We start from the raw sequence: 24,640 nt of genomic DNA, 5'->3' as shown, positions 1-24,640 counted from the left end.
ATCCAAACATTACATAGAGGACAACAGTTCACCTGACAAGACTGAATCCCAACATTACATAGAGGACAACAGTTCACCTGACAAGACTGAATCCCAACATTACATAGAGGACAACAGTTCACCTGACAAGACTGAATCGCAACATTACATAGAGGACAACAGTTCACCTGACAAGACTGAATCCCAACATTACATAGAGGACAACAGTTCACCGGACACCAGACTGAATCCCAACATTACATAGAGGACAACAGTTCACCTGACAAGACTGAATCCCAACATTACATAGAGGACAACAGTTCACCTGACAAGACTGAATCCCAACATTACATAGAGGACAACAGTTCACCTGACAAGACTGAATCCAAACATTACATAGAGGACAACAGTTCACCTGACAAGACTGAATCCAAACATTACATAGAGGACAACAGTTCACCTGACAAGACTGAATCCCAACATTACATAGAGGACAACAGTTCACCTGACAAGACTGAATCCCAACATTACATAGAGGACAACAGTTCACCTGACAAGACTGAATCCCAACATTACATAGAGGACAACAGTTCACCTGACAAGACTGAATCGCAACATTACACTGTTGATTTTATGTGCATTTTACATTTACTGTACTCTTTGCTGCATTTGTTGATAACGAAATTTGAAAATAATCTGGATACATTCAGTCACATGATAAGAATATTCTTGGAAAATGTGGGGGTAGGTGCAACATAAGACAAAAGAAATGACAAGGGTTTGAGTGAAAGGACTAACTGGTGTCTCCAAGTGGCCACACACCTCTCCAAAGTGTACACAGTTCCTAAGTAATTTAAATGCACTTTTATGACTCAAAGAAGAGTATTCAACTATAATGTGCTTTATTGAATTCTCCTAGCCATGCTGTTGAGGAACTAGAGCAAGCACACAATTACTGTTGTTGTTTGCGCAATCCTAAAACGATCCATTATAAATTGCAATCTGGGTCAGGTCGCAATCTATGCTCATGATGCCACTTACCCACATTACTGGGATGGGAGCACTTTCTAAAAAGGTAGAGGAAGGTTGCCATGGCAGTCATGTAGTTGATGATGGTACCAACGCGGGCCGGGTACGCCACCACCACCATGCCAAGCAGGTCGAAGAACACCATGTTGCCATGACGATACTCAGACGAGTCTGCCAGCTCCTCAGACATCACCAGATGCTTCAGTACAGCCAGGATGTTGTCGCCTAGGGATACGGGAAGGAGGTGATGTAAAGTAAAGTGAAGTAAAATGTGATTTATTGTACCCACTGGTGTAAATTGGGTACAAAACAGGCCTCTCGTCCAGAATAGATTTAAGGTAGAATGAAAACGTAGTTTATTATGAGATTGAGAAGGCATTTCTAAAAAGCCGTTACATTTGACATTATTCAGTCTAAAGGCTCTTTGACCTAACAGTTAATATCATGGACAATAGACAAGAGGGTTTTTTTCTGTTCAAATCCCAGCTGGATTATATTGCTGTCATGCCATCTAGAAGGCAATAGCCTGAATGGCTGCAGGGATTCGCTGGTATATTGAGTAGAGCAATTGCCTTCAATAGAAGCATTTTCTAAACAAACACAATATATCAATCATTAAACCAACAACAAACAGACAAAGGGACCAGTGGGAGGATGAGATGCATGAATGTGCTGCATTCTATGCCAAGACAACAACAATCCCTAAACAAATACAACACAAAAGGCAGTGATACATAAACACTATTGTGTTTGTCTAGCATAGCGTTTGTGGTAAAACTCAGCGCTGGGTCAGTTGTGCTGCCAGTCTGATGTCCCCTGCTGTCTGTGGGATATGAATGATCTCAGTATGCTGCAGAGCTGGGTTCAAATAATATTCAAAATCATTTAAAAATACTTTATCTGTGCTTGATTGAGCTTGCCTGGCTCAAATGGACCAATAGAAACGTCCCAAAACTGCAAATCACACACATCTGGCACTCCATGCATGGTAGGCTAGACTAGAGCAAATGCTTAAAGTATTTTAAAGATTTCCAATAGTAACTGAACCAAGGTCTGGTATGCTGCTAATGCATCTCCCTCTCTCTGTTCGCTTGAAAACACGCAAAAGCAAATCAACAGCAGCCTAGCCTGATAAAATGGCCAGCCTTGCACAAAGCTCCATTGTTCCGTTTGATATCTCCACGGAGTCCGTTCTGCCCCCAGAATGTAAACATAAAGCATTGCTTTCATCTGGTCATTGGCTGCCTGGTAACCTGGAATCCAAACTGATTTATCTTTGTTTAAACTGAAACAGTGGTGAGCAACAGCTTTCGGTCTGATTTAAGCAGGCTATCTTGGCTGGTCCTCCGGGTTGGGGGAAACTAGGCCTTGTCATACTGAAATGATTTGGTGTTCTTAAGAGTTTCACTAATCCCCTCCACCCAGTCAGAGTTAAAGAATTACACTACAAGTTGAGGAAGGAATAAGTGATTTGCTTCTAATTTTGAACCAGATTACAACCAGAACTAAGAGCATGCATTTATAGTAGTTTTGGACCAGATTACAACCAGAACTAACTGCATGTATCTATAGTAGTTTTGAACCAGATTACAACCAGAACTAACAGCATTTATCTATAGTAGTTTTGAACCAGATTACAACCAGAAGTGAGAGTATTAATCTAGTTTTGGACCAGATTACAACCAGAAGTGAGAGCATGAATCTAGTTTTGGACCAGATTACAACCAGAAGTGAGAGATTGAATCTAGTTTTGGACCAGATTACAACCAGAAGTGAGAACATGAATCTAGTTTTGGACCAGATTACAACCAGAAGTGAGAGCATGCATCTAGTTTTGGACCAGATTACAACCAGAAGTGAGAGCATTAATCTAGTTTTGGACCAGATTACAACCAGAAGTGAGAGCATGAATCTAGTTTTGAACCAGATTACAACCAGAAGTGAGAGCATTAATCTAGTTTTGGACCAGATGTGAGGAGTGACAAAGGAGAAGATGAAGACAAATGACTTCTAAAACAGATCCTGGTCCATTTATCATTGTGGTAGTGGATAGACCAATACCTAGATATGGGGAAACACTCTTTTCACACCACTTCGATACCGAAGTGACTTTTTCGCAGTAAGTTAGGAGAACTTACGCAGCAGGTTAGGAGAATTAACGTAGCAGGTTAGGAGACTGAGGTTATGGTTTAGGTTAGCAAAAATTCTCTCCTAACCTGCTACGAAAATCACTTTGTATTGAAGCGGCGTGAAAAGAGTGTGTCCCTCTAAAGACAGGGATCATCACCTTCCTTCCTTCCCCATCTGTTCCTGCTCCATTTCCTTTCCTTCTACACCAGGGGTGTCAAACGTCCGGCCCGCGGGCCGGATCAGGCCCGCAAACGGGTTTAATCCGGCCCGCGAGATGATTAAAAAAATTATAATAATATATATATATATATATATATATATATATTTGTAAAGTATAAAAATGAGCTGCAATTTTTCAATAAAATAAACTGCTGTTCCAATTGCGTCCACTGGATGGCGCAATAGCAATTGTGTTAAGCAAGCAAACTGTTTATACCGGGGCAGAGCAAGTAGGTCAAGCACGTGCAGCCAATGAGCTACTTTGTTTTGCCCGCGATATTTATTACGGCTTCTACTTTTAACATTGTGCTTTGGCACCCTCATTGCCCCAATATGTCTCTGTCAAAAAAGAGAAAAGTGGACGCAGAGTGCAGAGTGTTCCAAGAAAAATGGTCATCCTATTTATTCACGGAATTGAATGGGAAAGCTGTATGTTTGGTGTGTTCAGAGCATGTTGCAGTGCTGAAAGAATATAACCTTCGTCGCCACTATGTGAGTCTTCATGCCGACAAATATGACAACTTTCAAGGACAGCGGAGATGAGAGAAGGTGAATGAACTGTTGGTGGGTCTGAAGAAACAGCAGTCTGTGTTTACTCACAGCCAAGACATCAGTGACGCTGCAGTGAAAGCTAGCTACCTCATTGCTAATGAAATCGCAGTGGCTTCAAAACCATTTAGTGAGGGTGAATTTGTAAAAACATGCATGATGAAGGCAGCGGAGATTGTGTGCCCTGAAAAGCGGCAGGCTTTTGCAAATATCAGCCTGACAAGAAACAAAGTTGCAGACAGGATTTCCGATCTTTCAGTGGATTTGGACAGCCAGTTGAAACAAAAAGTAAAGTCATTTATTGCGTTTTCGGTTGCAATTGATGAAAGCACGGACATTACAGATGTTGCACAACTGGCCATTTTCATCCGCGGAGTTGATGACACATTGACCGTCACCGAGGAGTTCGTGGAGTTGGTGCCGATGACAGATACAACGACAGCAGCTGATATTTTTACCGCACTCGTCGGCGCGCTGGACAGGGTCGGAGTGGACTGGTCCCGCGCTGTCAGCCTGGCTACAGATGGTGCGCCCTCAATGATCGGGAAAAAATGATGCAGCTCACTTCCCGTCTGAAAAATGTGTGCGCGACCCAACATGTGGCAGACATGAAGCGGTTCAAAGATAAAATAACGGGACTGTTACGGGAGTTTGAGCAACGCTTTCAGATTTATGTTTATATGTTTTTATGTTGATGTGCTATTGTTTTCAATTGATTTTATTTTATTTGTATATTTAACCTATTCTTGACTCTGTGGTTCTTGCACTTGTTTGGGGAACAGGATTTCATTATTTTTATCTACATTTCTGCCTGAGAAATGACACCCTGATATAGTTCTGTGATCTGTGAAACAGTTCTGTTAATCACTGAGGCATTGTGTGTTTGTGTGTTCTTTTTCTTTAGAATTTTCAAATAAACTTGACGTGTTTTATGATTAATAGTGATGTTGTGCTTGTACTATTTTGGACACACTGTCCTCAGGCTCCAGCTTTATGTTGTATGTTGATCGTATTAAAACAAAGAAAACAATCTGAAGTTGTTGTTTTTAAGTTATATATACACCATGATTTTTCCGGTCCGGCCCACTTGGGAATAGATTTTCCTCCATGTGGCCCCTGAGCTAAAATGAGTTTGACACCCCTGTTCTACACCATACAGGGTTAGACTGCTATGTTGTTCAAAATAGCTCCTCAGGCAAGTCATATTTCATGCCTGTCTTAATGGGCTGCTTCTATTTTAGTTACTTTATTTTCACCACTACTGTTTATGTATGGAGATGTTTATGCTACCTTGTAGTTAGAGGTAGAATCAGCAGAATGCTTGGTTGAGCAGTATGTGTGCTGCAGACAGTAAAGGTGTTTATGCTACCTTGGCGTGAAGGTTAGAGGAGAATGATTGTTGGTAGAGGTTGAGCAATGTGAGGTGTGCTATAGCCTACAGCAGATTGTGTTTACGCTACCAGGGAGTTAAGTGCTTGGTTGAGCAGTCATTTACATTAATGGATAAAATGTGGAGAGAGAGTAGGGAGCAGAGGGTGGCTCCCTGGCTGCGTTAAGGACTAGGCGGTGTGTTACAGCCCACAGTACAGTAGAGCTGTCATTGATAAATGAGATATGGAGAGAGAGTGACGCAAGGGAGCACAAAGAAGAGGAGAGGAGAGAAGAAGAGAAGGTTATGAGAGGTGTGGATTACTCGTCTGGCCTGAGCTGAGCGTTGGAGCGTGGAGAGGAGTGAAGATGGAGGGAGGTATAGCTTGCCTGTCTGATCTGGGGGCGAGCGTTAGTGACCTCACTCAGCCTCTGGCACATGGTCACGTGAGCCAGCAGAGCGTGGTGCTGCAGTGACCTGCTGGGTTCACCTTGGGAAGAAGGCGTAGCCCACTTCCTCTTGTTTAACCCCCACCAAAGAGGACCTGAGCTGAACTGTGCCAGCCAAGCAGCTGAGCTAGCCCAACACCACGGTACCAGTCTCCTCAAACTCCCAGTGAGACATGCATCACCTCCAGCCTCAGATTGGAGATGGAGAAAACAGCCCTCTTCCCACACACAGACAACATTCTCTGTTCACATCGGAGAAGCACCTCTATGGGGCCCATAGAACTTACCTGCCCTCTGGATGGAGTCAGTCAGTATTCTGTCGGATGTGTCGTACTTGGTGTGGTAGAGGAAGCCATTCTCAATGAAGGCCAAATCAATTCCTACAGAGACACACAGAGAGGGACAAGACGGTCAGGTCAGTGAGATTAACAGTGCTCAGATAGGGGGAATGGAAATGAACTGTTAATCTAGAGTCCAATGAGAAACATACTGAAGGATGAACTCCGATAACTTTTAATAAAGTTTAATAAACATTAAATAAAGTGAAGGCAGTGGGCTAGGCAGTGGGCTAGGCAGTGGGCTAGGCAGTGGGCTAGGCAGTGGGCTAGGCAGTGGTCTAGGCAGTGGGCTAGGCAATGGGCTAGGCAATGGGCTAGGCAGTGGGCTAGGCAGTGGTCTAGGCAGTGCGCTAGGCAGTGCGCTAGGCAGTGGGCTAGTCTGCCAGTAGACATGACAGCATGGTGGAGATCTAAGAAGGCAGATAGTTGATACAGAAGTTTTACCCTACCTGGAATGTTTCCAAAGTCCCTGTAGATGCGGAAGTCCGTGTCAGAAGGGATCACACCGCTCTGGAAGACTTCCTGTCCCACCACCGAGGCAAAGGGATGTTTGGCAGCATGGACATATGCCTGGACCAACCAGGGGTTCTCAGGACCTGTGTGTTTGTGTGTGTGTGTGTGTGTGTGTGTGTGTGTGTGTGTTAATGAAGGAGAGCCAAGAGAGGAGGGACTCGTAAAAGATGTGGAAACATCACTTTAAATTTGTACATAGAGTCCACCCTTTAAAGGATTAGGGATGTCCCCGACTAAAGAACATTTTCGTCGACCGAAAGTCGTCTTTTCTTTCGACCAATATTTAATCGTGTATTTTTCCATATACACTACCGGTCAAAGGTTTTAGAACACCTACACATTCAAGGGTTTTTCTTTATTTTTACTATTTTCTACATTGTAGAATAATAGTGAAGACATCAAAACTATGAAATAACACATATGGAATAGGTTCTTCAAATAGCCACCCTTTGCCTTGATGACAGCTTTGCACACTCTTGGCATTCTCTCAACCAGCTTCACCTGGAATGCTTTTCCAACAGTCTTGAAGGAGTTCCCACATATGCTGAGCACTTGTTGGCTGCTTTTCCTTCACTCTGCCGTCCGACTCATCCCAAACCATCTCAATTGGGTTGAGGTCGGGGGATTGTGGAGGCCAGGTCATCTGATGCAGCACTCCATCACTCTCCTTCTTGGTAAAATAGCCCTTACACAGCCTGGAGGTGTGTTGGGTCATTGTCCTGTTGAAAAACAAATGATAGTCCCACTAAGCCCAAACCAGATGGGATGGCGTATCGCTGCAGAATGCTGTGGTAGCCATGCTGGTTAAGTGTGCCTTGAATTCTAAATAAATCACAGACAGTGTCACCAGCAAAGCAGCCCCACACCATCACACCTCCTCTTCCATGCTTCACGGCGGGAACCACACACGCAGAGATCATCCGTTCACCTACTCTGCATCTCACAAAGACACGGCGGTTGGAACCAAAAATCTCAAATTTAGACACATCAGACCAAGTCTTTTCTTCTTATTGGAGTCCTTTAGGAGTGGTTTCTTTGCAGCAATTCGATGACTGACCATGAAGGCCTGATTCACACAGTCTCCTCTGAACAGTTGATGTTGAGATGTGTCTGTGACTTGAACTCTGTGAAGCATTTATTTGGGCTGCAATCTGAGGTGCAGATAACTATAATGAACTTATCCTCTGCAGCAGAGGTAACTCTGGGTCTTCCATTCCTCTGGCGGTCCTCATGAGAGACAGTTTCATCATAGTGCTTGATGGTTTTTGAGACTGCACTTGAAGAAACGTTCAAATTTCTTGCAATTTTCCGGATTGACTGACCTTCATGTCTGAAAGTAATGATGGACTGTCATTTCTCTTTGCTTATTTGAGCTGTTCTTACCATAATATGGACTTGGTCTTTTACCAAATAGGGCTATCTTCTGTATACACCCCTACCTTGTCACAACACAACTGATTGGCTCAAATGCATTAAGGAAAGAAATTCCACAAATTAACTTTTAACAAGGCACACCTGTTAACTGAAATGCATTCCAGGTGACTACCTCATGAAGCTGGTTGAGAGAATGCCAAGAGTGTGCAAAGCTGTCATCAAGGCAAAGGGTGGCTACTTTGAAGAATCTCAAATATGAAATATATTTTGATTTCTTTAACACTTTACTGGTTACTACATGATTGCATATGTGTTATTTCATAGTTTTGATGTCTTCACTCTTATTCTACAATGTAGAAAATAGTAAAATTAAAGAAAAACCCTTGAATGAGTAGGTGTGTTCAAACTTTTGACTGGTACTGTATATATATATTTGTTACTGCTTGACTAAAACAATCTCGGTCAACCAACAGCCTAACGACCAAACAATCGACCAGTTGACTAATTGGGGTCATCCTTATTCCAAGCATAAGATATTCACATTTACAACAGCAGCCAGTTTCTCTCTGCAGTCAGTGAATTGCTTTTCCTGAAACACCCCTCTCTCCTCAAGATGACAATGTTGTGGGTCATTTGCATTTTACCAGGTGTTCCAGTATCGTGCATCACAGCTCTATTCTGTTCCCTGAGAGCCAGGAAGGATTGTTCAGCTGCTGACACAGACACCTAGATACAGCTGTTCCATTGGCCTGGGTCCAGGTCCAATCACTGGTCTAAAACACAGAGTAGGTAGAAGTTGCCCCTAACCCCTACACAACAGATCTAGGATCAGATACTACTTTATTTATTCTCCTGATCAAGGATAGGTTTGGGAGTAGGTAAGCTAATCTGATCCTAGATCTGTGGTGTAGGGGGCCTGAAACACCAACCCTTTGTCCCTACTACCACCTGTGTGCGTCTCCACCTACCTGTCTGAAACACCAACCCTTTGTCCCTACTACCACCTGTGTGTGTCTCCACCTACCTGTCTGAAACACCACCTCTTTGCCCCCCACCCCTGCAGCCTCCAGGTTGATGAAGGCCCGGACCTGCTTGGCCCAGGGATGCTGAGTGATGAAGCCATGACTTGCCTATAGAGAGAGAGAGAAGAGCGAAGAGAGAAGAGAGAGAGAGAGAGAGAGAGAGAGCGAGAGAGTGAGAGAAAGAAGAGTTTAAAAAAATATATTAAAACATTCCATATTACGTCATTTAATATCATTTTACAAGAACAAGCCACCCTTACACAAAATAGGAATAGCATTTATGAGTCTGGCTGAAAATTAATGTGATTGTGTGAACTTCTTAGTTGACCTCCTAACCTCCTGTCCAGTGTTCTCTACTGTCCCCCAGTGTCTCTCTCTGTCACTACTGTCCCCCAGTGTCTCTCTGTCACTACTGTCCCCCAGTGTCTCTCTCTGTCACTACTGTCCCTCAGTGTCTCTCTCTGTCACTACTGTCCCCCAGTGTCTCTCTCTGTCACTACTGTCCCCCAGTGTCTCTCTCTGTCACTACTGTCCCCCAGTGTCTCTGTCACTACAGTCCCCCAGTGTCTCTCTCTGTCACTACTGTCCCCCAGTGTCTCTCTCTGTCACTACTGTCCTCCAGTGTCTCTCTCTGTCACTACTGTCCCCCAGTGTCTCTCTGTCACTACTGTCCCCCAGTGTCTCTCTGTCACTACAGTCCCCCAGTGTCTCTCTCTGTCACTACTGTCCCCCAGTGTCTCTCTCTGTCACTACTGTCCCCCAGTGTCTCTCTCTGTCACTACTGTCCCCCAGTGTCTCTCTCTGTCACTACTGTCCCCCAGTGTCTCTCTCTGTCACTACTGTCCCCCAGTGTCTCTCTGTCACTACAGTCCCCCAGTGTCTCTCTCTGTCACTACTGTCCCCCAGTGTCTCTCTCTGTCACTACTGTCCCCCAGTGTCTCTCTCTGTCACTACTGTCCCCCAGTGTCTCTCTCTGTCACTACTGTCCCCCAGTGTCTCTCTGTCACTACTGTCCCCCAGTGTCTCTCTCTGTCACTACTGTCCCCCAGTGTCTCTCTCTGTCACTACTGTCCCCCAGTGTCTCTCTCTGTCACTACAGTCCCCCAGTGTCTCTCTGTCACTACTGTCCCCCAGTGTCTCTCTGTCACTACAGTCCTCCAGTGTCTCTCTCTGTCACTACTGTCCTCCAGTGTCTCTCTCTGTCACTACTGTCCCCCAGTGTCTCTGTCACTACATTCCCCCAGTGTCTCTCTCTTTCACTACAGTCCCCCAGTGTCTCTCTGTCACTACTGTCCTCCAGTGTCTCTCTCTGTCACTACTGTCCCCCAGTGTCTCTCTCTGTCACTACTGTCCTCCAGTGTCTCTCTCTGTCACTACTGTCCTCCAGTGTCTCTCTCTGTCACTACTGTCCTCCAGTGTCTCTCTCTGTCACTACTGTCCCCCAGTGTCTCTCTGTCACTACTGTCCTCCAGTGTCTCTCTCTGTCACTACAGTCCCCCAGTGTCTCTCTGTCACTACAGTCCCCCAGTGTCTCTCTGTCACTACTGTCCCCCAGTGTCTCTCTCTGTCACTACAGTCCCCCAGTGTCTCTCTCTTTCACTACTGTCCCCCAGTGTCTCTCTCTGTCACTACAGTCCCCCAGTGTCTCTCTCTTTCACTACAGTCCCCCAGTGTCTCTCTTTCACTACTGTCCCCCAGTGTCTCTCTGTCACTACTGTCCTCCAGTGTCTCTCTCTTTCACTACTGTCCCCCAGTGTCTCTCTCTGTCACTACATTCCCCCAGTGTCTCTCTCTGTCACTACAGTCCCCCAGTGTCTCTCTCTTTCACTACAGTCCCCCAGTGTCTCTCTCTTTCACTACTGTCCCCCAGTGTCTCTCTCTGTCCAGTGTTCTCTACTGTCCTCCAGTGTCTCTCTCTGTCCAGTGTTCTCTACTGTCCCCCAGTGTCTCTCTCTGTCCAGTGTTCTCTACTGTCCTCCAGTGTCTCTCTCTGTCACTACAGTCCCCCAGTGTCTCTCTCTTTCACTACTGTCCCCCAGTGTCTCTCTCTGTCCAGTGTTCTCTACTGTCCCCCAGTGTCTCTCTCTGTCCAGTGTTCTCTACTGTCCTCCAGTGTCTCTCTCTTTCACTACAGTCCCCCAGTGTCTCTTTCACTACTGTCCCCCAGTGTCTCTCTCTGTCCAGTGTTCTCTACTGTCCTCCAGTGTCTCTCTCTTTCACTACAGTCCCCCAGTGTCTCTTTCACTACTGTCCCCCAGGGTCTCTCTCTGTCCAGTGTTCACTACAGTCCCCCAGGGTCTATCTCTGTCCAGTGTTCACTACTGTCCCCCAGGGTCTCTCTCACCTGCAGCACATTCTCCTCAGCTCCGTTGAAGAGGAACACAACCCCGTGTCGTAGAGGTGTGGAGAGGTTGGCCAGGGAGTGGAGCACCTCCAACATCACCGCACAGCTCACCGCATCGTCACTTGCACCTGTCACACACACAGGTGACATGCGGTCAGAGACTGAGAAAGGCTGGCACAGTAACACTGTGTGTGTGTGTGTAGTCTCATAAAACCATACGGGTGTATCTCTGAATATTGGTGAGCGAGATTAGTGTGAGCGAGATTAGTGTGTGTGACAGTTAATGCTCTGCTGAAATTCCTACCTGGAGGGCTGATTGCATAATCACACAGTGGGAGCAACAGTAATCACTTACTGCCTAACCATTACTGCCTAACCATCAGACAAGCTACACCAGGGGTGTCAAACTCATTTTAGCTCAGGGGCCACATGGAGGAAAATCTATTCCCAAGTGGGCCGGACCGGAAAAATCATGGTATATATAACTTAAAAACAACAACTTCAGATTGTTTTCCTTGTTTTAATACGATCAACATACAACATAAAGCTGGAGCCTGAGGACAGTGTGTCCAAAATAGTACAAGCACAACATCACTATTAATCATAAAACACGTCAAGTTTATTTGAAAATTCTAAAGAAAAATAACACACAAACACACAATGCCTCAGTGATTAACAGAACTGTTTCACAGATCACAGAACTATATCAGGGTGTCATTTCTCAGGCAGAAATGTAGATAAAAATAATGAAATCCTGTTCCCCAAACAAGTGCAAGAACCACAGAGTCAAGAATAGGTTAAATATACAAATAAAATAAAATCAATTAAAAACAATAGCACACCAACATAAAAACATATAAACATAAAGCTGGAGCCTGAGGACAGTGTCCAAAAGCACAACATCACTATTAATCATAAAACACCTCAAGTTATTTGAAAGTTCTGAGGACAAAGAACACACAAACACACAATGCCTCAGTGATTCACAGAAGTATATCACAGATCACAGAACTATATCAGGGTGTCATTTCTCAGGCAGAAATGTAGATAAAAATAATGAAATCCTGTTCCCCAAACAAGTGCAAGAACCACAGAGTCAAGAATAGGTTAAATATACAAATAAAATAAAAACAATTAAAAACAATAGCACATCAACATAAAAACATATAAACATAAATCTGAAAGCGTTGCTCAAACTCCCGTAACAGTCCCGTTATTTTATCTTTGAACCGCTTCATGTCTGCCACATGTTGGGTCGCGCACACATTTTTCAGACAGGGGAAGTGAGCTGCATCACCACCGGCAAGTTGAGTCTCCCACAATGACAGCTTCAACTTGAAAGAACGTATGCTGTCATAATACTGCGTGACAACTTTGTTGCGCCCTTGCAGCTGTTTGTTCAAGTTATTCAGGTGCTCTGTAACATCCACCATAAATGCAAGGTCCTGCATCCATTCTGCGGAATGAAATTCTAACACTGGTTTGCCCTTTTCTTCCATGAACTGTTCAATTTCTTCTCGTAAATCAAAGAAACGCCTCAGCACAGCACCTCGGCTTAACCATCTTACCTCAGTGTGGTATGGCAGGCCATAGATGTGGTCTTTCTCTCTGAGAAGGCTGTCAAACTGACGGTGATTCAGGCTTCTGGATCGGATGAAATTAACAGTTTGGATGACCACCTTCATGACGTTATCCATCTTTAATGACTTGCAACACAAAGCCTCCTGGTGCAAAATACAGTGAAAAGTCAAAAAATCACGTCCTCCATTTGCAGATTGCACTTTCTCTCTGAACTTTGTCACAACGCCTGCTTTTTTCCCGATCATTGAGGGCGCACCATCTGTAGCCAGGCTGACAGCGCGGGACTAGTCCACTCCGACCCTGTCCAGCGCGCCGACGAGTGCGGTAAAAATATCAGCTGCTGTCGTTGTATCTGTCATCGGCACCAACTCCACGAACTCCTCGGTGACGGTCAATGTGTCATCAACTCCGCGGATGAAAATGGCCAGTTGTGCAACATCTGTAATGTCCGTGCTTTCATCAATTGCAACCGAAAACGCAATAAATGACTTTACTTTTTGCTTCAACTGGCTGTCCAAATCCACTGAAAGATCGGAAATCCTGTCTGCAACTGTGTTTCTTGTCAGGCTAATATTTGCAAAAGCCTGCCGCTTTTCAAGGCACACAATCTCCGCTGCCTTCATCATGCATGTTTTTACAAATTCACCCTCACTAAATGGTTTTGAAGCCACTGCGATTTCATTAGCAATGAGGTAGCTAGCTTTCACTGCAGCGTCACTGATGTCTCGGCTGTGAGTAAACACAGACTGCTGTTTCTTCAGACCCGCCAACAGTTCATTCACCTTCTCTCATCTCCGCTGTCCTTGAAATTTTTTTATAATTTTTTTCTCAAAATCATCTCGCGGGCCGGATTAAACCCGTTTGCGGGCCTGATCCGGCCCGCGGGCCGGACGTTTGACACCCCTGAGCTACACATTTACATTACATTTACATTTTAGTCATTTAGCAGACGCTCTCATCCAGAGCGACTTACAGTTAATGCATACATTATTTTTATATTTTTCATACTGGCCCCCCGTGGGAATCGAACCCACAACCCTGGCGTTGCAAACACCATGCTCTACCAACTGAGCTACATCCCTGCCGGCCATTCCCTCCCCTACCCTGGATGACGCTGGGTCAAATTGTGCGCCGCCCCATGGGTCTCCTGGTCACGGCCGGCTACGACAGAGCCTGGATTCGAACCAGGATCTCTAGTGGCACAGCTAGCACTGCGATGCAGTGCCTTAGACCACTGCGCCACTCGGGGTAGGGGAGTACCTAACCATCAGACAAGCTACACAATGAGAGCAACAGTACCCTAATCACTGAGTCTACTTAGGCATTCAGAACCGTTCATCAGAAAAGCTACTGCCTCCTTCAGCCCAGTGTCCCTACACTGCTGTCCCTCTCATGCCAGGCTGGTTCAGTGGTTGGAGCTGTTGACTCAGGACCACATATCACCCGGCAGGGCGCAAGGTGCAGCTGTGCCGGTCTGGCCACTAACCCTCTATCTCTGTTGCCTTCTACTGTTCTCCTCTAAAGCTATCCCCATCTAATAAAAACTTTAAAAAACACAAAAGGAGGGTGGAATTCCACTTTCTGCCCCTCTAGGCCAGCCCCATTCCCCACTAGGCCAGCCCCATACCACCACTATCAGTAGGAAATCTCTCCACAGTTAACTGTGGCTGTTGTGTTAGCCACTGTCTCACTCTGCAGTGCAATATTGTTCTTGACTGTCAGTTATTCTATATAGGAAAGAAAAACATAACAAAAAACTATGAAGGAAGGAGGAAAAGCCAAAACAAGAAGTCGAGACCTGCCTAGAGGTTTCCTGTCCAGCAGGTTTTCTTTCTGATGGAGGTAGATACACACAGTAGAATGTGGGAAAGGCTAATCCACTCCTGAAGCCTCCAGGCCAACACTGAGTATTAACCAGGCCAATGTTTTTATTGGAAACCTGAAAACACCCAACAACTACAGCAGCTAATAAGGGATTGAGGAGGATGATGTTGATTGCACGCCTAGGAACGCTGCAGAGAGAACACCATTTACTTGGAGCCTAGGCTATACTTAGTATGGGAATATTTCTACTAAACGATATGCTATATATATATATATATATATATATATATATATATATATATATATATATATATATATATATATACATACATACAGTGGGGAGAACAAGTATTTGATACACTGCCGATTTTGCAGGTTTTCCTACTTACAAAGCATGTAGAGGTCTGTAATTTTTATCATAGGTACACTTCAACTGTGAGAGACGGAATCTAAAAACATGACTTAGTACTTGGTGGCAAAACCCTTATTGGCAATCACAGAGGTCAGACGTTTCTTGTAGTTGGCCACCACGTTTGCACACATCTCAGGAGGGATTTTGTCCCACTCCTCTTTGCAGATCTTCTCCAAGTCATTAAGGTTTCGAGGCTGACGTTTGGCAACTCGAACCTTCAGCTCCCTCCACAGATTTTCTATGGGATTAAGGTCTGGAGACTGGCTAGGCCACTCCAGGACCTTAATGTGCTTCTTCTTGAGCCACTCCTTTGTTGCCTTGGCCGTGTGTTTTGGGTCATTGTCATGCTGGAATACCCATCCACTACCCATTTTCAATGCCCTGGCTGAGAGAAGGAGGTTCTCACCCAAGTTAATATGCCATTTTATAATATGCCATTTTAGCAGACGCTTTTTATCCAAAGCGACTTACAGTCATGCGTGCATAATTATAAAAAAAAAATTGTGTATGGGTGGTCCCGGGGATCGAACCCACTACCTTGGCGTTACAAGCGCCGTGCTCTACCAGCTGAGCTACAGAGGACCACGTTAACGGTACATGGTCCCCGTCCATCGTCCCTTTGATGCGGTGAAGTTGTCCTGTCCCCTTAGCAGAAAAACACCCCCAAAGCAATGTTTCCACCTCCATGTTTGACGGTGGGGATGGTGTTCTTGGGGTCATAGGCAGCATTCCTCCTTCTCCAAACACGGCGAGTTGAGTTGATGTCAAAGAGCTCGATTTTGGTCTCATCTGACCACAACACCTTCACCCAGTTCTCCTCTGAATCATTCAGATGTTCATTGACAAACTTCAGACGGCCCTGTATATGTGCTTTCTTGAGCAGGGGGACCTTGCGGGCGCTGCAGGATTTCAGTCCTTCACGGCGTAGTGTGTTAACAATTGTTTTCTTGGTGACTATGGTCCCAGCTGCCTTGAGATCATTGACAAGATCCTCCCGTGTAGTTCTGGGCTGATTCCTCACCGTTCTCATGATCATTGCAACTCCACGAGGTGAGATCTTTCATGGAGCCCCAGGCCGAAGGAGATTGACAGTTATTTTGCGTTTCTTCCATTTGCGAATATTCGCACCAACTGTTGTCACCTTCTCACCAAGCTGCTTGGCGATGGTCTTGTAGCCCATTCCAGCCTTGTGTAGGTCTACAATCTTGTCCCTGACATCCTTGGAGAGCTCTTTGGTCTTGGCCATGGTGGAGAGTTTGGAATCTGATTGATTGATTGCTTCTGTGGACAGGTGTCTTTTATACAGGTAACAAACTGAGATTAGGAGCACTCCATTTAAGAGCGTGCTCCTAATCTCAGCTCGTTACCTGTATAAAAGACACCTGGGAGCCAGAAATCTTTCTGATTGAGAGGGGGTCAAATACTTATTTCCCTCATTAAAATGCAAATCAATTTATAACATTTTTGACATGCGTTTTTCTGGATTTTTTGTTGTTGTTATTCTGTCTCTCACCGTTCAAATAAACCTAACATTAAAATGATAGACTGATAATGTCTTTGTCAGTGGGCAAACGTACAAAATCAGCACGGGATCAAATACTTTTTCCCCCTCACTGTGTGTATGTGTGTATGTGTGTGTGTGTGTAATATATATATATATATATATATATATATATATATATATATATAAATATATATATATAGGCTGCTACAGTATATCCTCCCGTCGAGTAAGAAGGGAGGGAGCGAGAGCGAGAGCGAGAGCAAGAGCGAGAGCGGGAGAGTAAAAGAGAAAGTGATATAGACAGAGAATAAGAGAGAGTGAGTGGGCCTGCGTAGCGGGCAGGCCATTCAAGCGAGGAGCCAGAGACATTGTGGCCTGTTCAGCCTGAACCAGACAGACTGGAGTGCCGTGCCACGGCTAATGTAGTCAAAACACATTAGTCGTGTTACCCTCAGCAATGTGTGTGTGTGAGTAGTATGTGTGTGTGTTATATCGACTGCGTATGTTTATGTGAGTGCGTGGGCTCGTGTGTGTGTGTGTGTGTGTGTGTGTGTGTGTGTGTGTGTGTGTGTGCGCTAAACAGAGCATTCAGATGACCGTTACTTTCTCCCTGTTCACACACATTTCACCTTTGGGCCTTGCTTGAGCACAGAGAACACCCATCATGTGGGACAATGAACCTGATCATTCTCCTCTTCTGTTATGTTTCCCACAATGTGCATGTTTTGAATTCCTGAATGCAGCTTCCTCTGTCTGAGAGTATGTGGAAGCCAGGGAGGAGGGAAACATGCCAATGCCCGATGCCTGGGTTGTGTTTATTTTTCCTGCTCCCCATCCAATGTATTTAACACCTCTTCTGGTATCAATTTCCTGGTTTTAGGTACAGAACTTCATGTTCAGACTCCAGAGAACATTTATTTCTCTGCAGGTGTTACGGGGAATGAGTTACAGTTGGAGAACTGTATGTAGGCTTAATCTGAGATTCAGTCTGAAACTAGTCTTGGTTGGCAATTTGCACCATGTTGGACTGTAAGCTATTGCCTGTTTAGTCCTCTCTGCTTTCAGGGATATAATGACGGTGTAATTACATTTCATGGAGAGTAAAGGCGTCAGCATGCTTCAGTTCGGCTGGCGCATAGCCGAACTCGGCTAGCTGAACCGAACGGGTGCACTCGCATACTCCCTTAAAATACTGTCATTTGAAAAACGAGAAAAAAGCGGCAATAGTACTGTTTGTCCAATTTGAGACGCCGTAGCCAGTATACACTTCCTCAAAATAGTCAGAATGAATCTAAGATAACTCATTAACTTTGACGTTTTTGCTGAGGAGATCTTAGTTGAGCAATTTTACATCTAACGAAGATGTTTGGTGCAGTATTCCTCAATGAAAAAATGTGCATGAAAATGAGTCGTCTCTCGTTGAATGACAACAAAGACTTTATTGAAGAATCCCTACTGTTGACCAATCACCGACGAAACATGCAGACGGCTTGTAGAGATTTTTTTTTTTTTTTATGTAATGATTTTGCATTCACGTTACAGTATGAACTAATAGGACCTCCCCACCCAACTGTGGTTAAACTACAGTACACCACCACTACTGTACTGTTGATGTCTTGACCTAAATAAAGAACATCTCTGTCAGAATCAGTCATACACTTGACCACTTGTGCCTTACATAACATGTCTTTTAGCTATTCTCTTCAGTAATGCAACTGTAACTAACAACACTACCACACAGGCCTGGTCATAACCACCAGGCCTGGTCATAGCTAGAGATAGTGATTGTATTAGGCCTGTTGTGTGTGAAAACCATGGTTGTGTTATCATGGTTGTGTGTGTGTGTGTGTGTGTGTGTGTGTGTGTGTGTGAATACTAAACCCTAAGATATAATAAAGACTAATTGGTTGTGTTGTGTTGTGTTGTACCTGGACTGTTGGCCACAGAGTCAAAGTGGCAGTTGGCCAGCATGAGGTGCTGAGCCCCAGCCTTGGGCTCCAGGCGGACAGCGATGTTGCTGACCCTGTCGTAGTAGGAGGTGAACCCTCCCAGGAAGTCGATGCTGAAGGAGCCTGTGGGTCTCTGGACGTCCACAGTGACAGAGTGGGGTCCTGAAGCGCTGTCGGCCTTGATGTGCTCGATCTGCTCCAGCAGGAAATTTACTGTTAGGACCTCATTCTCCGGGCTGCCCGTGGGACGGGGACCGAAGCTGGTGATACGCTCCAGGTGCTTCCTGGTAGACAGGGAAAGGCATGCAGGGAGTGAGTCAGCAAATCGGTAGAGGCATATTAAGTATAGGCTAGGCCTACTATGTCCTTACATCTGCAGTTTCTATCAAGTTTCACTTCAATAATTTTGATAAAGTATGCTAAGTACGAACAGTTTCTAAAGTTGTGCTTTGCTTTCAGCAAGCACACCTAATAACTTCTAAATGTAGGCTAGGCCTAATATTATCATCCTTTTTGACCTGACGTATGTTAGTATTTGTTGTGCATAATAATATTAGTAGAGTTAAAACATTGCGAGGCAGCATGGCAATGTTTTGAAGTGGGATATGACTTCTTTCATCCTGTACTGTTGACCTAGTCATATCAGTCCTGTACACTGTAGAGCCTGTTTAGTCGTTTCATTTTGGGTTTTTCAGTGGAAAAGCCTTTCCTGTTTCCTTTCCACTTTTTCTGTTTGAGAAAACTCTGGCAGCTACAATAAGATCCATCCCAATAAGGCTTTAGGTCATTTGACACCAGTGGGAAGTTGACACTCCAGAGGACCTATGTGGCTGTTTGACATTGAGGTAGCCTATGTAGACCCTCACCCCCACCCTTTCCCTAGCCTGGTCCCAGATCTGTTTGAGCCGTCTTGCCAACGCCTATGGTTATTCCCTAGCCTGGTCCCAGATCTGTTTGAGCCGTCTTGCCAACGCCTATGGTTATTCCCTAGCCTGGTCCCAGATCTGTTTGAGCCGTCTTGCCAACGCCTATGGTTATTCCCTAGCCTGGTCCCAGATCTGTTTGAGCCGTCTTGACAACGCCTATGGTTATTCCCTAGCCTGGTCCCAGATCTGTTTGAGCCGTTTTGCCAACGCCTATGGTTATTCCCTAGCCTGGTCCCAGATCTGTTTGAGCCGTCTTGCCAACTCCTATGGTCATTACCTAGTCTGGTCCCAGATCTGTTTGAGCTGTCATGCCAACTCCTATGGTTATTCCCTAGCCTGGTCCCAGATCTGTTTGAGCTATCTTGCCAAAGCCTATGGTCATTGTCACGGCGCCAAACAGTTTTGTTACCACAGGAGTTGGCAAGACAGCACAAACAGATTTGGAACCAGGCTACCACTTCCCTTCTGCCACTAAAAGCAGGAAGAAGTTTCCATGGACTGTATGGGTGTGGCTAGGTCAACTAGACTGTAGTGTCCTAATGACTCCAGGTGTTCCTTCCTGCATGTTTGCATTAGGGCTGCCCTAAGATTATATAGCCTACTGTATGTGTCCCATCTGACACATTCATCAGGCTTATGTCTTCTACTCTCTCCCTCTCTGTCTACCTAGTAGTCAAAAAGCAGGGTTTTATCAAATAAGCATACAGCTGCTCTCTGATTAACTGAAAAGCAGCCTTGTATATGTTTATTATGGGAATGGTGGAAATAAAATAAGTAGCTAATTTAGAAAATGGTGTTATGGTACAATTCTTCAATTTAGCCTATGTACAGGATCATTGGTCGATGTGTGTCTGTGATATCTCTTTCACTATTGACATGTTCAGACAGAATAAATCAGAGCCACAAACTGTCAAGAAACAATGGAGAAGCATTATTTTAAATGTCCTCCTTCACTCCCTCCTACTATCAACCGACCGTTAGCTACACCTGACATGGGTTACCTAGAATGACAACTAGTACCGGTGGCTTGTAGCGTAGCTAGGTGGGACCGACTGAGATAAATAACTAGAGGAAAGGTTAGCTCACACACCCGGGTCGTTAACGCCATATTGCAAACTGGAAGTGATCGCAATGGAATTAATAACATTAGGCTAATATCAGAGATACTATATATGCAACTTGTTGAGCATATAGCTAGCTACACTTCAATTGACAACAGTATCAATACTTACCTTGCCCTGACAGCATTGAACTCGCCAGTAGATTTTCCAATGACTAGCTGCTGTAATGACAAATGAACGACTCCCCACAGCACCAGAATGAATACAGTCACCAGTGCCACTCCGACGCCTTCGTGTAGCAGATACAAGCTCACTTCAGGCTTCTTTTTCACTTCACTACAGCCGTTGATTCCACATTGATCCTGAGAGTCATTCTTCTTTTCCGATGCATTGTTTTGCTTCCCGTATATGGCTTTTATTCTCCTAATAGTGGTGTCGCTCTCCATCTTTGCCACTGGTACACACTGAGGTATTTACGAACCGCCAACACACCAGCAACCGTCGCTTCTGGAACACGGGACAGATCACGAGGAGGGACAAACTTCTCTCTCACATCTAGCAGAGGGGAAGAGGCGAAGCGAGAGAGATAACTGGGCCCAAGATCTGTCATCTCCAGCAGGTGGCGTTTTTTCGCTCACCAGACAGACGAGTTTTGTATGGAGCTCAATGAGAGTGTCGAATTTGGTTAACAAAAAATGTAATGTCTTATTTGCTACGTGTGGCTTATTTGCTCGAATAGAAGTTTCGTAATGATTAGGTTGTTATGAGTGTACTGATATAAGTAGTACACGTTACATCCAGGCAACTTTGAGAAAAAACACTTTGGCTGCGTTCGTAAATTGCCTCAGTGTGCTCTCAGTCATTCGTAAATTCAGAGAGTTGTAAGATTGTCTGACCTCACAACCGCAGTCAAGCACCCAAACTAACTGGCTAAAGTTGTCTAGCTTGCTAACGTTAGCTACTTCCCAACACAAATGAGAGAACACCTCACTCTGACCATTTTACTCGCCCTAGCAGAGCAGGCTAGGCTGTTTTCATCTAGAGCGTTAGTGAGTGTACCTGTGCTGCTGGAAACAATTAAATAACATTTTTTTTTGCTGACGTTTATTGACGCCGGTCATATTCAATGAGTGTTGCGTGTTCGTAAATTCAACAGTTACCCTGTGTTCTGCCACACAAGAGTGCTCTGAAATCAGAGTAGATAACTAGAGTGAATTTAAGAACGCACCTATCGGAGTTGTGCCTGGTCGTCACTAGTTCCATCAGCCACAAATGTTATTCTAAACTTAACCTTATGCCTAACGCTAACCTTAAATTAAGATACTCGGCCACTCGGAATATTTGGTCAATATAATATACAGTGCATTCGGAAAGTATTTAGACCCCTTGACTTTTACCACATTTTGTTACATTACAGACTTCTAAAATTGATTAAATGAACATTTTACTCATCAAGCTACACACAATACCCCATAATGACAAAGCGAAAACAGGTTTTTAGAAATGTTTGCTAATTTATTAAAAATAAAAAACAGAAATACCTTATTTACGTAAGTATTCAGACACTTTGCTATGAGACTCGAAATTGAGCTCAGGTGCATCCTGTTTCCATTGATCATCCTTGAGATGTTTCTATGACTTGATTGGAGTGCACCTGTGGTAAATTAAATTGATTGGACATGATTTGGAAAGGCACACACCTGTCTATATAAGGTCCCATAGCTGACAGTGCATGTCAGAGCCATGAGGTCGAAGGAATTGTAAGTAGAGCTCCGAGACAGGATTGTGTCGAGGCACAGATCTAGGGAAGGGTACCAAAAAAATTCTGCAGCATTGATGGTCCCCAAGAACACAGTGGCCTCCATCATTCTTAAATGGAAGAACTTTGGAACCACCAAGACTCTTTGTTGGTGCTGTCATCTTCAGGACAGGAATACCGGTTTACTTAACGGAGGAATAAACACACATGTTCATCGTTGGTGTTTTAACCAGAACGGGGAATGCCCGTTTTTATTTTCGCACATGCGCAGTTGTACATCTCTCACTGTACCAGTGTAAGAACACAATTTAATAACATTAGTCTATATGTTAACACCCCCACTTGCTCTTATACTGTACAAGTCGTATTCAACCTAACTTTATCAACACATTTAGCTTACACAGTTATACATCTCACAAATGTCAGTTTTTATATTCCAAACATATATCCCAAGAATTTTTCATTTTTGAACTTCGTTACAGGTTTAGTCAAAACATCTGCAACCATGTCTGCCGTTGGACAATATTCAATACTTATTTTACCATCACTGAGTGCAGATCGAATGAAATGATATCTGATGTCGACATGTTTACATCTCTGACGACATACTGGGTTCTTTGACAGAGCAATTGCACCTTGGTTATCTTCAAAGATTGTTACTGGTGCATATTGGCACTCACTATCCATCTCGCCCAATAACTGTACAAGGTACAAACTTTCTTGTGTAGTAGCAGCCAGTGCCATGTACTCTGTTTCACATGTAGATAAAGCTACTGTTGGCTGCTTCTTAGACCTCCATGAAATAACAAGTCCACATTTAGTTAAACTAATACAATACCCTGTTATGCTTCGTCTGTCACTTTGATCTGCTGCCCAATCAGCATCACTATATGCTACGAGGTTGAGTTTTTCCACCCCCTTTTTGTAACACAACTCCTGATTCATTGTCCCCTTCAAATACCTTAACACATGTTTAGCTGTTATCCAGTGTTGCTCTTTTGGTTCTGATAGGTATTGTGACAGCTTGCTGACAATCCAACTGATATCCGGTCTTGTACATGTCATCACATATATCAAGCTGCCTATCACTTCACGATACCTTTTTGAATCAATAGGTTCACCATCACCATCAAAGTTTTGTTTTTGTTCACATGGTGTTGACCTTGTTTTACAGTCTGACATACCAAACCTTTCCAGTATCTTGGTTATGTACCTTGTTTGGTTCATCTTTATTTTCCCTTCACTTTGTGTAAAATCAATGCCTAGGAAAGATCTTACATTTTTCACTTAACATTTATTTTACACTTGTGAGTGAGTCACTATCACTAGCAGTGATAATTAGATCATCGACCCAAATTATCAAAATGATCCTGTTGCAGTTTGTTTGTTATAAACACAGTGATCAGCTGGGTTCGGTGTAAAACCATTTTCACTAAGGTGATCATGCAACATTTTGTTCCAGTTCCTTCCTGACTGTTTCAGGCCGTACAGTGACTTGTTCAGTTTGCAGACTAGTTGCTCACCTGTATCTGACCTGACTTCAAAACCCTCTGGTTGCTCCATGTACACTTCACAGTCAATAGGAGCATGTAGATATGCTGTTTTGACATCCATCTGATGTAACTCTAAGTCATACTGAGCTGCTAGCTGCATCAAACAGCGTACTGATGTGATATTTACAGTTGGAGAAAAAGTCTCCTTATAGTCTATTCCTGCCACTTGACTATACCCCTTTGCAACATATCTTGCCTTGTATGTCTCAGTCTCATCTGAATTGTTTTTGACCGCATAGACCCACCTGCCCCCCACTGCATTTTTACCCTCTGGCAGTGTGGTCAATGTGAATGTATCATTTTCCCTAAGGGAATCCATCTCCTCCTTCATAGCAATAGCCCAAATCTCTGATTTTGGTGAAATCATTGCTTCTTTGAAGGTTTGTGGTGCATTGCACATTACTCTGTAGCAGTAGTCAACACTAGGTGGTATCTGGTCATCACACTTCACTTTACACTCATAGTCTTTTAAGTACTGGGGCTTCTTCCTCGCTCTGTCTGGATAGCGTGGACTCTGACTATCTGAAGTCTCAATTTGCACATCTTGTGTCTCTTCGGAATTTTGATCTGCCATCTTGGCTTTTGGCATGGGGGATTCAAATCTCTCCCCATGAAGATCATCACTCATTTCCAAATCTGTCTGAGTTTGGCGTTCGACTACACCTTTTGTAACGAACTTGACTAATCTGTTTTTAAGAACTTTTCCAGTGTCTGGGTAGTAGACTAGGTATGCTGGACTATTTTTATCATACCTGA

General features: G+C 44.2%; 1 protein-coding gene across 1 annotated transcript in view; it reads right to left on the bottom strand.

Moving 5' to 3' along the window:
- The window catches only part of LOC311136632 (endoplasmic reticulum metallopeptidase 1-like), a 53,354-nt gene extending 32,273 nt beyond the window's left edge, over positions 1–21,081 (bottom strand). Inside the window, exons 1-7 of the mRNA XM_084170827.1 lie at positions 20,744–21,081; positions 18,565–18,869; positions 11,316–11,443; positions 8,974–9,079; positions 6,512–6,658; positions 6,012–6,104; positions 1,021–1,233 (exon numbers count right to left, since the gene is read on the bottom strand). Of these exons, the coding sequence (XP_084026953.1) occupies positions 1,021–1,233; positions 6,012–6,104; positions 6,512–6,658; positions 8,974–9,079; positions 11,316–11,443; positions 18,565–18,869; positions 20,744–21,018 (1,267 nt within the window). The 5' untranslated portion in view covers positions 21,019–21,081. The remainder of the gene's footprint in view (positions 1–1,020; positions 1,234–6,011; positions 6,105–6,511; positions 6,659–8,973; positions 9,080–11,315; positions 11,444–18,564; positions 18,870–20,743) is intronic.
- Between the last annotated feature and the right edge of the window lie 3,559 nt (positions 21,082–24,640).

The sequence above is a fragment of the Coregonus lavaretus genome (assembly GCF_964263955.1).
Source record: "Coregonus lavaretus genome assembly, chromosome: 10".
Taxonomy (NCBI): domain Eukaryota; kingdom Metazoa; phylum Chordata; class Actinopteri; order Salmoniformes; family Salmonidae; genus Coregonus; species Coregonus lavaretus.
This window is presented reverse-complemented; position numbering and strand designations above follow the sequence as displayed.